This window comes from Hydra vulgaris, chromosome 12, assembly GCF_038396675.1.
Source record: "Hydra vulgaris chromosome 12, alternate assembly HydraT2T_AEP".
NCBI lineage: Eukaryota > Metazoa > Cnidaria > Hydrozoa > Anthoathecata > Hydridae > Hydra > Hydra vulgaris.
In genome coordinates this window covers 74,049,956-74,066,543 of record NC_088931.1, presented here as the reverse complement: position 1 = coordinate 74,066,543, position 16,588 = coordinate 74,049,956, and the positions used below count along the sequence as shown (strand labels likewise).

The 16,588-nt window shown below is 27.9% G+C and overlaps 2 protein-coding genes across 2 annotated transcripts; both read right to left on the bottom strand.

Annotated features, from left to right (window-relative positions):
* Positions 1-8,880: 8,880 nt before the first annotated feature.
* LOC124818066 (uncharacterized) lies at positions 8,881-10,315 on the bottom strand. Its single transcript, XM_065814393.1, has one exon. The coding sequence runs from the start codon at positions 10,238-10,240 to the stop codon at positions 9,059-9,061; it is 1,182 nt and encodes a 393-aa protein (XP_065670465.1). The 5' UTR covers positions 10,241-10,315; the 3' UTR covers positions 8,881-9,058.
* A 2,132-nt stretch (positions 10,316-12,447) lies between these two features.
* Positions 12,448-14,073, bottom strand: LOC124818070 (uncharacterized). Its single transcript, XM_065814392.1, has one exon. The coding sequence runs from the start codon at positions 13,909-13,911 to the stop codon at positions 12,757-12,759; it is 1,155 nt and encodes a 384-aa protein (XP_065670464.1). The 5' UTR covers positions 13,912-14,073; the 3' UTR covers positions 12,448-12,756.
* Positions 14,074-16,588: the final 2,515 nt, after the last annotated feature.

The following is a 16,588-nucleotide window of genomic DNA, read 5'->3' as shown; positions in this document are numbered from 1 at the left end:
TTTGAAACATTTAAAAGCGATTTTAGTGCACTCCTTCCAATTACATCTAGCTTTTTCATCAAATCAGAATTATTTTCACATATCTCCATACCATAAGTTAAGGTAGGGACTGCCAATAATTTATATATATAAGAAATAGAACTTGGGTGGGCAAACCGGATTCCAGATTGAATAAGAGTTTGAACAACAGCTCTAAAGTTTGAAATTTTTTCATCAACATTTGTATTATTGAGTGAAGCAAAAGTTGAATGTTTAGTATCCCATGTGAATCCCAGATGTCTAAGTTTATTCTAAAGATTTATTTTATTACTAGATATCGTTATCGTATTGGTTTGTATTTGTGCTTTACCTGAAATCAAGAACTCAGTTTTTTCGGCATTTATTTTAATACAATTTAAATTACTGTAAATATTGCATGTTTTTATCAGCTTTTTGAGACCAGAAAGGGTAGAGCTTAAAAGTATGATATCATCCGCATATGCCACCACACCAGTGAAGTTACCATATATCGATGTGCCAACAATACCTTGATTTGTAATAGTTTCAAGAAGACTTTCAGTGTAAATATTATATAGGTAAGGTGAAAGAATCGATCCTTGTCTTACTCCTTGCTTTAGAAGAAAGGAGTTTGATTTACAACCTTGATATGAGACTGTTGCACTACTATTGTTATATAACGAAGAGATAGTGTTAACTATACAGAGTGGTAATTTTTTATCGAAATATAATTTATCAAATAGGATATTCCAGTTGCAGCTATCAAAAGCTTTTTCTACATCTAAAGAGCATAGGTATACAGGTGAATTGTTGTTATTGTAATGTTTAATTGTTTTGCTAATTAGAAATTCAGCATGTAGCGTTGAACAGTTAGCATTGAATCCAAATTGTAGGGGGTGAGTATCTCTAATATCCGGACATATAATAAGGATTAGGTATTCTAGAACCTTTGTAAAAATTGGTATAATGCTAACACCGCGATAATTGTTCGGGCTATCTAAAGATTTTTTATACGATTTAACAAGGAGTACAATAATAGACGTCGACATTGATAATGGTGTCCATCCATAATTAATGGAATAATTAAAAAATTTGATGAGCTATTTTGTTAAAGTATCACAATTTGCGTATTTCAAATGTTCTGCTGAGATACCGAAAGAGTCAGGAGATTTTTTAAATTTAAGGTTCGAAATAGCCCTAACTATATTTTCTTCAGTTATTGTAACATCATCATGTTTTGTACACGGGGGAATTCTCCGATGATTTCCATTACGATGTGTTATTTTTGAAGTATTCAGTACTTTTTCGAAGTGTTTGCAAATTCTGAAGTAATGGATTCTTTGTCTTTTTTATTATTTATGGTAAATAGTCTAGAATTTATGTCTTTGTTTAAACATCTAAAAGCATTCCAAAAGTTTTTTGGTCTAATATTTTTTAACTTTTCAATTTTAGTATACTGTGCGCAAATTTTATTATTTTGAGCCAACTTGACAGCTTTGCGAAAGCTTTTACGAGCCATTAAGTAACGATTGAAAGTTACGGAGTTTAAATCTTTTAAAAAACCAGAATCCCTCCATTTGTTGAAATGAATTGAAAGAATAGTTTTAGAACGACTTAATTCAGGTGTCCACCAAGATTTTGAATACAAACATTGCTTTTTACTTTTTAAAGTTTCCTTAAAAGCTATTTGAGCGCTGCCAGCAATTATTGTTTAGATTTGAATAAGGTCGTATTCATAACTATCAGTAAAATTAAGATAGTTAAACCAATTGGTTAAATGATCATTATATGAATTTATAAAGTTAGAATCGTTCCAAGCGTAGCTAGGAATATTAGTATCTTCTTCTATTGTGGTATTGTATTTAGTGTGCTTACCTTCAACTTCAACTGATATTGAAAGTGGTAAATGATCGCTTAAGTTATTTGAACACTCAGGATGAACAATGCATTTTAGACTTAGGAAATTTGTATATTTTGGTATGGCGACGTGATCAATATATGACGAATTCGGTAGCGTCTGGTGCCGATATGTATAATTAGGGCCAGAACCTTTAGTTACATCTACTAGTTCTAATTGATTTGTTTTTAAAAATTCAGATAAGTGGACAGAATAGCTGTTTCTTTTGGAATTCTGTTAATTTTGGAATTATGTTATATCTTCAATATATTTATATATTACAAATAAATATATTTAACTTTTAAGGTCTTGATGATAAGATCCTTATGATCTTCTTTATGAAACCTAGCATTATATTGTTAGTACGCTGAATTGTTTTTTTTTTTTTTATCATTTTAAATATCATTGTAAACTGAAAAAAATTACTTTTCGTCAACAAATTTGTTTTTGCATTTTCCAATTTCGTATTACTTTAAATTATAAATCGTAGTATAATTTTACATTAAAACTAATTGTTAATAAATAATGAAAAAAATTAAATTTTTTATTATAAGCATGAAAGACTTTTTTAAGTATAAAAAACTTTCTTTTAGTTTACAGATCTAATTCCAGTATATCAATCCTGTTTGTTACATTTGATTTATACGGAAATAATAAAAATTCGCTTTTATACTAAAAAACCGGTGTAAAACCGGTTATCCGGTTTTACAATTTTAAAAAACCGAAAACCGGTTTTTTGAAATTTTTCAATTTTTGCCAAGTCCTAGCATATCAAATATTTAAAAATTTGTTTTTCTTTCAGAAATAGATTCATTGACACAAATAAATAAAATTATTCACCACATCGCACATATATTTATCTGCTGCCGTATGCTTATCTAAGAACAGTGGTATGACTGTCTTATATTTGTCTTCGGAAAAATGAATCGCCTCAACTACTGATATAAAAAGAGCATCTACTAAACAAAAAATTTTTTCAGTTTACAATTTATCTCTTTGGGAGTAACTAGGCAACAAAAAGTATAATTTTCTTTCGATCGTTATTCATACATTTACCTCTGTTATTCATACATTTAACTTTTTTATTTAATTTATTCTCGAACTATTTTTACATTTTCAATTATATTGCTTGTTTACCATTTATTTTAGAGTACTGTTTTCAAAAATAAAACGAAAACCTAAAAACTAATATATGAATTAAATATTATTACCGTCAAAGTATATCCAATATTCTGTAGCTTTTTATATACAACAGAAACCCAATCACTCACTATTCATAGAAGACAAATTTCTTTTGCAAGGTTGCTGATATCTTCCTTATACAATCTTTATTGTTGCCTGTAATTACAATCATTGTTTTCGCCATTTCGCCATAAACTTCTTTGTTGTCGTTAACCTAATTGTATTCATCATTTTTGTCGTCAGTTTCGTCAGCATACCTTTTCCTTTCAAGTTATTTAACCTATATCAATAATATCAATTGTGCGTCTTTTTAAACTTTGAGTAAATATAACTTATACAGTTTAAAAAGATCAATGCCTATTTCACTGATATTTTAATCAACTGATATTTTAATTAGTTACATATTTGCAATAGAACTACTTAAATTTTGAAAACTTAGTCGAATTTACTTGTCGAAGTGTTAAATAGAAAGAAACCTTGAAAATAGAATATTTATATGTTGACTATTTATATATTGATCAGGCGTAAGTTCTTTTCTAAGCTGCATGTAAACTTGCTCAGGGCACTTTCTATATCCTGAAACTTCTCAACCAATAAAGTATTATTTATTTTTTTTTTTCTTTCTGTTCATTTAACAATATTCTCTGGTAAAAATGTCGTTGGTACATAATATATGCAGAACACGGAAACTCGAAGAGGATTGTAAGATCCTGTCACCGAGAACCGTTTAACAATACAAAAAATATAAACCAATTATTTCAAAAAAATATAAAATGAAAAGTAAATACCGTTTAAGAAAACCTTCATACAAATAAAATAAGGTACCTCAATTATAAAACACCGTTTAATAAAACAATAAAAAATAAAATCAAATATTTTAAATTAGTAAATACCGGTTAAGAAAACCTTCATACAAATAAAATACCGATTAACAAAACAATAAAAAATAAAAACAAATATTTTAAATTACATTTAGATAACACTAATAAAAGAGAAACGAGATCAGATATAAAATAACTTTTTTCAGTTTGTTTTTGAAAGTAGAAAAATTCCGACTTAAGGAAAAAATTTTTTAAATTATTTGGTTCCTCAAGTAAGCTCCGCGACAAGATATAAGAGCCCTTCCAAAATTTGTATGCGAATAATGTTGATAAATAAAATTGTCATTTCTTAGATCATATTTGTTTTCGGGCTTTATTGCATATAAATTTTGAAAAGGTATTGGAGCTAGGTTTATCTTACATTTAAATATAAAGCAAAGAGTGTTAAAAACATTTAGTTGGTATATATTAAGAATACTCATTTTGAATAAAAGTGGTTTTGCATGAGTAAAACAATCTTTAAAATTTATTAGTCGTGCTAGATGCTTCTGTTGCCGATAAAGAGGATCTAATTGACTTTTTTCAGCACTACCCCATGCGATATTTGAATATTTTAGATGACATTGAATAAGTGAGTAATAAAGTTGAATTAATGCGTGTCTATTTACAAAACTTCTCGCTTTATATAATACTCCAATATTTTTTGAAACTTTGCTGCGCAAGGTTTCAATATGATTTTTCCACGTAAGGTTTTCATCAATAAGAACACCAAGAAAAAGTATAACTTTTGATTGTTTTATTTGAATATTATCTTAATATATTTTGAGGCATATCATTTGGCAAAAGATATTTTTTGGATTTTGGATGAAATAGAGTCCATTTAGTTTTTTCTATGTTAATCGATAACTTATTAGACTTAAACGATTTTGAAATATTAATTAGCTCTATGTTTATGTCATTAAATAGTGTTATGATATTATTGCTAGACAGAAAAAAGTTTGTGTCATCAGCAAACATTAATATTTTTAAATTTGAGGCATTATAAAGATCATTGATATAAATGAGAAAAAGAAACGGTATTTAACAGGTGCTTTTTTGTTAATTTGGATAGATCTATCCAAATTAAAAAAAAAAAATTCGAACTGATAAAAATAACAAACTTCGAATTGACTAACCTTGCGATACAAAATTATTTATACAATGCGGTTTTTTGTCTTCTATAGAAATATTGTTAGAAAATAAAGGATCAGCATATTTAGTTGTGGAGAAAGTTTTATCTTTTGAACAAATGAGTTGCGATATCTATCCTAGATTTTAGCGATTTTGAAAATGTGTTAAGACCAGATAGGTTGTGTTCTATTAACTCACCACCGCTTTCAAATAAAAAGCTAAAGTTCATTTTAGTGCAAAACCTTAATAAACATAATTGCTTTTTCAATTTTTGCTTTAGTGAATTGTTTTGTCTAATTGAACTATATGTTATGCTATTTGGCAGCAACAACTGCAACAACAAATCGTGAGCAGAATTTTAAGAATCTGTACTCTTGTTCAATTCCCTCGCCGATGTTAAAATGAAACCATATCTTTATAATTTTCTCTACAAAATCATGCGAATATTAGTTTTTATTCTTTGATTCAGTACTAGAGCTTTATCATTGGTGTTTTAAGCAACCGATACTTTTGCAACTTTAGCACTATAACTATAAAGCATAGCCTTGTATATATCTTCAGCAGTTAAAAGATTTAACGTAACTTCTATGGGACTGTTTTTACAGCTGTACTATCCGAGTCACATTGACTTTTTCCAAAACAGGGTTCATTATAGCTTTATCTCACCAAAAACATATCTCTCTCTTTGAATACATTTTACATTGTTTCAGCTGAAGATTTCCCTGCTGCTTAGATTAACAGATTTTCTGAACAGTTTTTTGATATGCGTTTGATCAACTTTGTTTTATGGTCTAAAACCAGAAAGGTTATCAAAACAGTATCTCCACAAAGGCTATCGAAACAGCATCACATACTTCCTGATCCCACTTAAACAATAAAAAAATCTCCTAAATAACTTTCCTTATATTTTTATGAAGAATATATCCATAAGTAAAATAACTTCTTTTCTGAAAAAATACGTTCTTTTGCCCTCTGTGTATAAAATTAAAAAAAAATTTTGGATAAAGTTTTAAGCGAGAAAGAAGTTTTATTGTTCAGTTGTTTAAAAGCTTTAATCTTTGCCTTTTTCTAATGAAAACTTCTCATCAGATGTTTTATGTAGTTGAATACATTCTTCGCTCATTTTCTTACACACTTCACTACTTCTCATCAGATGTTTTATGTAGTTGCATACATCTTTCACTTATTTTCTTACACACTTCACTTCTTCTCATTAGATGTTTTATGTAGTTGAATATATCCTTCACGCGATATCTAAATCATAGAATGAATCAGCAACTGCCGAAACCTGATGTATTCGAAAGAATTATTTAACCATTTTGATAGCTTTGCACTATTTATGATAATTGACACATATCACTTCTGACATCTCTGTAATAAATTGAAGATTATTTCGATGGATTTGATAAAACATGTTTTGAGCATAGTATATTGACACAACAGTTGGTTTCATAATTTGTTTTCTGAACTTTTGTTTTTTTAAGGGCGGGTTGAGCTTTGCTTTCTTAAGGGCTTCTAGAGATTTAAAATTAAATTTTGTAATAAACTGTGTATATCTTGTAATTTTTAAAAACCATTTATTCCTGAAGTAGTGGCTTTAATAATCTAGCTAAGCTTTTTTGATTTGACACATCTTGAATCAAAGGATACATAGATGATGATACATAGATAAGGGTACATAGATGATGGTATATAGTTGCTTGCATTGCAACTTTTTTAGATTAAATACGATAGAGTGACTAAATTTTATCGTCAATATTGTATAAGATACTTTTTATTCCTCGCTGCTGTCGTATTTCAGTTTGTTTATTCTATAAGCAACATTATACAAACCGCTTGTAAATATAAAATTTAAGATGTTCACACTTTGTTTGATCAATTCAAGAACAAATGCTTTTTATTTTGCAACTGACTACCCTTCATTTAATGCACGGCATTTTCTTTTCTATTTCTATTCAATGTGTATGAATAGAAATAGCAAGAAAATGCCGTGCATTAAATGAAGGGTTGGCAGCTTCCAAAGAGTTTTTAATAATTTGTGTATGGTATACTCAAATTATTAAAAAACTCTTTGGAACACTTAGTATGATTTTATAATGAGAGGATATCTAACTTCTCCATAGAATCACTTTAATTATATACTGTCTGAGAGCAAATAATTTCATCAGGGAGATGGAGGAAACCGATCCCTCCTTTGTGCCTCCAAATTATATCTCTTCATGAAAATATTTACACTTAATGAGAATTAGTTTTAAAAAAAAACAGAGCGTTCTACCTCATCCGAAAATGAATTTTAAAATGTTTTTTTATAAAGTTTGAACACATTTTATTTTCAATTGTAACTTGTCACGTGAATTTTCTGTTTTAATTATGTAAGGACAATATTATATTGACATTTTGACATGATTGTATTCTTACAAAAATTAGCACTTCTGGTCAATTAATTAGTCATTTTGTGAGTATACGATAACATTTTTTTCAATTTCAAGATATATATGTGTTTTTCAAGACATGTATGTGTATTTACATTTTTCATACGACTTTGAGCATTAGGAGCCTTGACGTACTATTAAATATGTGCGCGCATGAAATTTATGAGATATCAAAATACTGTGAAAAGGTCAATTAGTTACGTCAAGATCATATATATATATATTTAAAAGTATATAATACATTATATATATATATATATATATATATATATATATATATCCTCTGCCCGTTTGAATTAAGATCTTTTAAAAATTGAGAAAACTGACTGATTCCTACATAAAATGAATGTTAACAAAATATTAGTAAGTTAATTATCATTTTAATAGAAAAAAAAAATTGTGAATTATTTGCAAAACTGTCAAAAAAATTATTTTGTAAGTACAATAGTTTCATCCAAATAATTCTTTACCTACATGTGGGTGTTCTTGCAGACTGAAAACTTGTTTGCAAGAATACAACAGTTTGCAAGTAAAAATATATATATATATTAAAAATGAAAACAAAATATTCATAAATGAATTATCTGATCACTTGATTGGGACAAGATGGCATATTATACGTTATCTCTCCGTCTTGTTTCCACCCTTTTTTTGTTTTTTTGTTTTTTCAAGACGTTGTTAGAAAAGCCATCTTAATCAGTATTGTTCCTCCAAACAATAAGTGGCATAAAAAATTTTTTATATACTTTAATCAAATTTGACGTTTGAATAACAATTTAAAAAAATACAATTCATTTACTTTAAAATAAATAATACTTGTAAATACTATTATTCTAATAAGTCTTTTTGATTCATCAGCTTCTAAGCAAAATTAAAACTTTATGTTTCGTCGAAGATCTAATGCTTTTTTTTTTTTTTTTTTAGTATTGTATTTGCCGATTGAAAATAATTTACACTCGTAATTTATAAAAACAAATATTTGCATGACTGGGGCTTGAAGAAGACAAAATTCATCTTATCATTAAGCCCCCCCCTAAAAAAATGCATATTCATCAAATAAAATGTTTTAACAAAATGCAAAAAATAAAATATATAACGTTTAAAATATTTAGTAATTCAAAGAGTATTTATATTTAAGAACTGATTAGTAAAATAAGATGATATATAAGTATTAATATTACAAAAAGAATTTACAATAACTTTTTTTAATAAAAATTGAAATTATAAAATTTTACAATATTTTTAGTAATTAGTATTTCAAATAATAAAACTTAAAAAAATCGTTTGTAAATTCAAAACTTATAAGATAAGAAATACATTTACAATAGCAGACTATTGTTTAGAATATTAAATATAATATTAAAGAGTAATTAGTAGGTTAATTTTTGTTTTTGTTAGCTAGTTTAAAAAGCTTTTTAGAAGAACTTTAATTCATTTTCATGTATCATCAGTAATTGCTTAAGTTTTGTTTTAAACTGGTTTAAAGAATAATTAGATTTCAGCTCATTATTTAATATTGTTTAAGCTTCGCAATATTGTTAATATTGTTAATAATATTGTTAAAGCTTCGCAAGCTTTTTTTTCAATGACATTTGTAAAACTCTGCTTTGCTTCAAGAAGCTAAGTACTTCTTTATAAATTGTTTTATCTGAGTTTAATATGTTTTTCAGATACTCGTTTTCTCTTAAAGTTAAGTTATAAAAAAATTTATCATCAACTTGGTTCTTTAAGAAAACACTACGATTCAAAAATATGTTGAAATAAATATAAAAATACTCAAAAATGTTTAAAAAAAAACCAGCACACGATACTAAAACACCAAGTATAAACATAAACCATAAAACCACCATTACGTATTGATACAAAACATTAGGGCTTATTTCACATATAAACTTATGATTATTAACATATTGATAGCGGTTGTTGTTGGATGCCGCTGGTATTTCGCATAAAGCTAAAACAGGTAAAAGTACATCGCCAGGATTTGAAATATTATGTTGGCCAATTTCATGGAAACCGAGTTTTTGTTTGTTTTGCACCCATATTATCCAGTCTACACCATACGTCAGGTATTTATTGTTTAACAACAAATTTGTGAGTAGAAATCCAAATAAATTTACAATGACGTACAACAACTTAACTATTATACTAAGAATTGTCTTAAAACGTAGTTCTAATTGTCCACCATTTACTTTATAATTAAAATAAGTTTCAACAATCTTTTTTGGGCATGTGATTCTTGAGGTCGCAATTAGTGTCTTCAAATTAATAATGTCTGTATTTATTGCGCGGAAAACTATATAAGGGAGGTAGTAAGCTACCGCTAACGAACCAATATAAAATGGAAAGTATTGGTATTGAAGGAAGAATATTTTAGCCATTGGAATACATTTTTTTTCACTCTTTGTATTGCACAGTACGTCATTTTTTATTCCATCCATTTCAATGTTGTGCGGTATTCCAAAGTATTTGCAATTTTTTGAGCACATTTTGTTTAACTCAACGAAATTGTATAAACCCTGGATCCAGCAAGTGCGATGAACAAATTCCTGATCTAGAAGAGGCTTTGATTTATAATAACATGATATATTTGAGTTAAAAAAGTCTAAACTCATAATGAAAGCAGATATTAAAAATATTTTTGTCATAAATATACGACTAAATTGATCAGTGTAAGCATCCTGACGATTTTTAAACTTAATAGAAAGAATGTCTTTGATATTACCAGTTATAAAAGACATAGCTGCAAACTTTTTTTGAACTTATTTTTTTTTTAGCAAGAAAGAAATCTTTTTTGACTTTTTTTATTAAATCATTAAATATGTGCGCTGATAAATAAAAATGATAAATACGAATAGAGACCATAAGGTGTTAAAAATTGCCATGGTTACTTAACACATTGTCTGAACCTAAAGTTTTATTATACTACTCCTATCGTCTTTATCTGGAATGATCAGAATGTTAAAAACAATTTTCTCGGCTTAAAAACAACTTAAAACTTATTTTTAAAGGCAACTTTGATAATATAACATAAGGTTAAAATTCAAAAAAATAAAATTTTATCTAACTAAAGGGATGTATTTATAACGTCATAAACAATACTTGAAAAAATGATAAGTTAAATTTCATAATGAATTGATTTCTCAATTATTGTTAAAATTTGATTTTTTTCGAAAATATGAAAATTTATATTATGATTGTATGATATGGTAATTTATATTAATATGAGTAATACTTGATTTAAAGAGTGAAGTGGTAACTAAGAGTAATGAAAGGATAACTATCTTTTCTAATCTTTTTTTTTTTTCTTTATTATTTTTGTTTATAAAAAATAACCTTGAAAAATCTAGAAAATGCAACTGTTTTTATCTGCTAGTGGTGAATAAAAAAATCATTGTCATTATATTTTGCAGCCGTCGCACAGTGGTTAGTGTTCTGACTCAGAACCAATAGGTCTTAGATTCAACGCCGATTCTAGTCCAATTTAGAGGCATTGGTGAGGAAGGAGGCGAGAACTTCCTAGATAAATGCTTTTCCACGGTGCACTATGATAAGACCGTCTGGTAGCACCTTAGTAACTAAATTTTAAAAAAATACATTTTGTTTATATATGAGGAGTTAATTTCCAAAAACAGCTCAGTGGCAAAAATAAAAATTTCGAATTATTTCCAATTTTTATCATATATAAAGTCTATCATATATTTAAATATAAGATCAAATAATAGATTCTTGGCCCTAATAATAGATAGAGAAAACTTCTGTTGCTGTGCGCCTTTAAGTAGTCCAGTTTTTCGTCAATTTTTCAAAATCGATTTCTCGGATTAAACTCGCGTTTAAACTTGCGTTTAAACAAGTTTGCGATTGAGCAGATGTTTACAATTTCATTTTTCCATAAACTGTAACATTAAAATCTTTTAAAAATAAAGTATTTTTTAATTCATTAAAATAACCTGGTGTTTAAGCATCAGTAAACAGTGGCGTTCAAACATTAAATAATGGGTACCCCTTTACTCATTATCTAGTTTTACTCTTATATTTATAAAAAAAATATTATTGAAGTTATTTTATTAAGTTACAAAATATAAATTTTTTAAGAAAAAATTTGTTATTTAAACTCTAAAAACTCCATCCTTAAGTAACTAAATTTAAAAAATTTTAAATTAAAATAATTGTTTCCAAGAGTTATTAATTTAACTCCTGAAAGAAATTAATTTGCAAAATTCAAATTTATAATTGTAAAAAAATTTGAGCATATCGTCGGCTTACTATCAATACCTTCTACGTCCTTTTTTACAAATTTTACACGAGACACAAAAAACTAAAACTAGAAACTAGGTTAGAAGGTTTTGACTGTAAACAATGGATGGCAGTTTAATATATTTCTGAGGCAATTAGATTTATGTGGTTTTGCATAGAGCTGCACATTAAGAAAACTAACCAATTTAAGTCAAAACCTCAAAAATGAAAAAATCGGACTAAGGAGGTTTTGATTGTAAGCCGACGTTATGATTTTAGACTGAAAAAAACTGACGCACAAATTCTAATTCATTTTTTTTTTGTAATTACGTAAGCATTAATTATTTTCATATAGCCTTTTTAAAACAAATGTTTTTTAAATTCATTGAAAAATCAAGAGTCTTTTAAAGTTTCCGTTACTTGGGAAAAATATTTTTGTTTGCAATGCAGAAAGTGTTGCGGCAATAAAAATACATTATTATAATCTACATTGACTCCTGAGAAGAAATTAGTTTTCAAAGTTAAATTTTTTAATTAACAAACTTCGAGAGTTTTAGAGATTTTAGCGAGACATTTAAAAAAAAATCTGACGCACAATTCCGATTTACTTTTTGTTGTTGTTAAGTAAACATTTAACTATTGTCATGTTGCTATTTTAAAACAAATAATTTCATAAATTTATTAAAGTTGATTATTAACTGAATCAAGGTTAAATTTTCAGAATTTCTATGTATTTATTATCTTGTTTAAGAACATTCATTTCTTGAGTAATTAAAAGAAACAGTATTACCTAACAAATATTTTAAATTAAAGAAAAACTGATGAGTTGTGAAGACCTCACATTAGAGTTGAACTTTTTGATGAAGATGTTAGTAATTACAAGGATTACCTTTGCATCCCAAACCGTATAAATTTAACTGTTTAATTAAACATAATTTACCATTATAAATATATATCCGATAAAAATGTTTTTTTTTTCTTATTGTCACACTTCTTTTTTAAGATATTTTAATTAGAAGATTTATGGTTTGGCATTGTTGCGGTTGTTTTCCAAAGAATTTATGGTTTCTTTGTCGAATCTTGTCTTTTTTAACCATCTTTGTACGTCACTATACAACGATAGATCTTTATTACGAATATAACGCAAATATTCAATTTCTCTTATTGACAAATTATTATGAACCATGTTTATTTTTTTTCCGTGACATTTAAGGAAGTTTAAGTAAATTACAACATAGGATGATATGTTTAGCAAAAGTCCTAAACAGGAAATTGCTATTCCTATCGTAAAAATGAACCACAAAACAAGCATGACGTATTGATACAAGATATTAGGACTTATTTCACATATGAATTTATGTTTGTTATTCAAATTGGATATCTTATCCATGAATCCCTCATAAATTTCACATATTCCCATAGCTGGAAGAATAAGATTTCCAGGTTTAGCAGTGTTAACAGAGTTGTTTGACCTTGACCACTGAATCCATTGAAGACCGTAGGATTTATAACGATAGTTAAGCAAGGCATCTGTACAAAAAAAACCAACTACGTTGACTATTACGTATAGCGTTTTTACTCCTATATTTAGAATAACTTTTACGCGTAACTTTGATCGTCCACCGTTCATTTTATAATTAAAATAAGTTTCAACAATTTTTTTTGGACAAGTAATACTAGAACATTTCATGTATGACTTGAGGCTCGTGAGGTCTGAATTTATAACGCGGAAAAAAATATAGGGTATAAAATAAAATACCGATAACGACGCAATATAAAAAGGGAAATACTGATATTGTACAAAGAACACTTTTGTCATAGGAAAACAACTACTTCCTGCTTTTGTGTTGCATAATTCGTTTTTCTCGTTCTTTCCATCCATCTGAATTTCTTGTGGAATTCCAAAATATCCACAGTGTTTGGTGCAGTTGTTTAACTCGGCAAATGTATAGAAACCCTGGATCCAGCAAGTACTGTGGACAAATTCGGAAGTCATTCTAGAGTCGCTTTGTATACAAGCTACTTTGTCATTGAAGAAATCAACACTCATAATCAAGGCAGATATAATGAACATCTTTGTCATAAATATTCGACTGAACTGATCAGTATAAGCATCGTGCCGGCTTTTGAGTTTAATTGAAAGTATATCTTTAATGCTGCCTGTTATTAGAGACATTGCTAAAAAATTGGTTGAATTTGTATAAATTTATTAAGCTTTATTTGACTTAATTTTATTTTGGCGTTGAATTATATAAGAAGTTGCGTGTTAAACATTTTGTTTAATTGTGTTTTTCATCTTTCACGTTTTGATATCGTTTAGTGGTTATTTAAATTTCAATGAAATTTTTATAGTCATTAAAAATTAAAATAAAGTTTCCGATAAAGAAACGATTTCAACTTATAAATTACAGAAATTTTTTATTAAAATACTTGAATAAAATATGTGCGTAGTTGCGTACACGCGCAAACCCGTGTGCGTACCCGCGTTTATGTAGCATATTGTGTGAAACGGTCTATTATGACGCATAGGACCTGTTTATATTAAAACAAAAAAAATGTTTATCTTGCGTTTTAAAAAAAAAATTAAATCTGATAGAGTCTAAAGTTTAAATAAAATATTTGCCATATGGTCGGTTTTATTGATATTTTTCTTAACTGACTAAAGAAGATCAGATAGTAAAGTTTGAAGAGCACTTATTCAAAATATATGTGCACGCACACACACTCTCACAGATATATTTTTTCGCAGCGAAAATTTAAAAAATAATAATGAAAGTTAGAAAGAATTACATCGTACTATTGGTCCGAAAGTTATTTCTTTACACTGTGCTGTTTGTAAAAAAAAATATATTTTGATATAAAAGAATTGTTTACTTTAGTTTAGATCTGCAGTACTATACTTTCTTTTCTAATGCACCGCATTCAATACTTTCATGTCTCGCCGGCAATTTATAGAATTAATTTTAGCTTTTGTATAGGTAGGTGGGGTTGGGTTTCAAATTTAATTGAAAAACTGATTAATATTCTTGCTAAATCAAGTATATATTTATCATGCAATAAATATGAAACATATCCAAACAATTATTAATTAACCAAACTTTGATCAAATTAAAATGTCATCAAGTAAGTTCACTTCAATATTTAGTTAAAAAAAATACTATTCTATTCTCTTAGAACATTCGATAGGAAATAGTAGAAGAACATGGGAAGTTATTAAAGAAGTGATAGGAGAAAAATAATTAATAAAAAACGCCACAATTTCAAAGAGGTTAAAAACTAATATAAATGAAGATATATTTGATAAGAAAGAAATTGCTGAAAATTTAAATAAATTCTTTATAAATATCATTCAAATCATTACACCACCACCACCCATTTGACGTCGTTGCTGTGTTACTGGTTCTTTACGCAAATCGTGAAAATATTAATTCTATCGGTCCGGTCCATCAAGACAAAATCGTTTTTTGTCTAAAAATACTACTCTTTATCACTTTTCTTTCCATGTTACGTGGTCCTTTGCAAAAGTTATTCGATTGTTTATGTGATTTATTGTCAAAGGTGGTTTTCGCTGAAGTTTTTTGCGCAAAAGGTGAAAACCATTATGAATAACTTGCTGAACTGTACGTAAATTAGCAATCACACCTGCTTCTGCATCAATTTGATGTGCATTTAATGAAGAATTTGAAGTTTGTCTCAACAGTCTTCGCTTATCACGATCACTTAATGTTGATGGACGTTCGGGTCTTTTTTTTATCCCATACTTATGAGGACTAGTAAAGTGTTTTTAATAGTCCAATAGCTCTCACCATGTAACTAATGGAGTGACCCATTTTCGATGAGTTAGAGGACACTTTTTTATCATCTGGACTCAACGGTGCAGCACATCCCATTATTAATTAATCTGTTAATTAATACTTAAGCTTGTTTTTTAAGAGTTGTAGAAATGTCGCACAACAATCGTGCAACTTTCGTTTGATTTGTTGTGCGTTAATTTGTTGTGCAATGTGATGTTTCCAGTGCATTTAATTAAGTCAAATTAAAAAAAAACAAAAAAACATAGAATAAATGAAAAACATGGCGGTTAATAAAAAAAGTGCTGTTCTAAATTATCGACTTTTCGTTATAATTTTAATTTTAAAACGTCAAAAAAACTCAAAAAAAAGAAAACATCAGTTATGGGTCAGAGAACTATTTAAAAAACGCGTACAGCAAGGTGCATTTAGTTCGTTGGTGCTAGAAATGATGCTACTTGATAGAGAATTTTTTTTCGATACCTAAGAATGTCTCCTGACAGATTTGAACATCTTTTGTCATTAATCGGACCTTCAATAACAAAAAAGTACTGTCCCAGTAGAGAGTCTATATGCCCATCCCAGAGATAAATAATTACACTTCGATACCTTGCTACAAGAGAATCACAACAAACTCAGTCATTTTATTTTCGTGTTGGCAGAGCTTCAGTATGTAATATAATTGAAGAAACTTGTTGTGCTATATGTGAAGTTCTTAAAAATATTTCTAAGAGCCCCTAACGATATAAAAGAGTGGCAAAATATTATTAAAGAATTTAATCAGAAACTTTCCACAATGTATAGGAGCTATTGATGGAAAGCACGTACGCAATGAGGCTCCTGTACAATCTGGTTCTTCTTTTTATAATTATAAAGGATTTTACAGCACGATTTTATTAACCATCTGTGATGCTAAATATTGTTTTACAATGGTTGACATTGGGGGATATGGAAGGGGGAATGATGCTTCTATTTTAAATGCAAGCACATTAGGTAGAGCATTTAATATGAGTGATTTTAATTTACGAGAAGTGTCTAAATTCAATCCGAAAGTTCCACCAG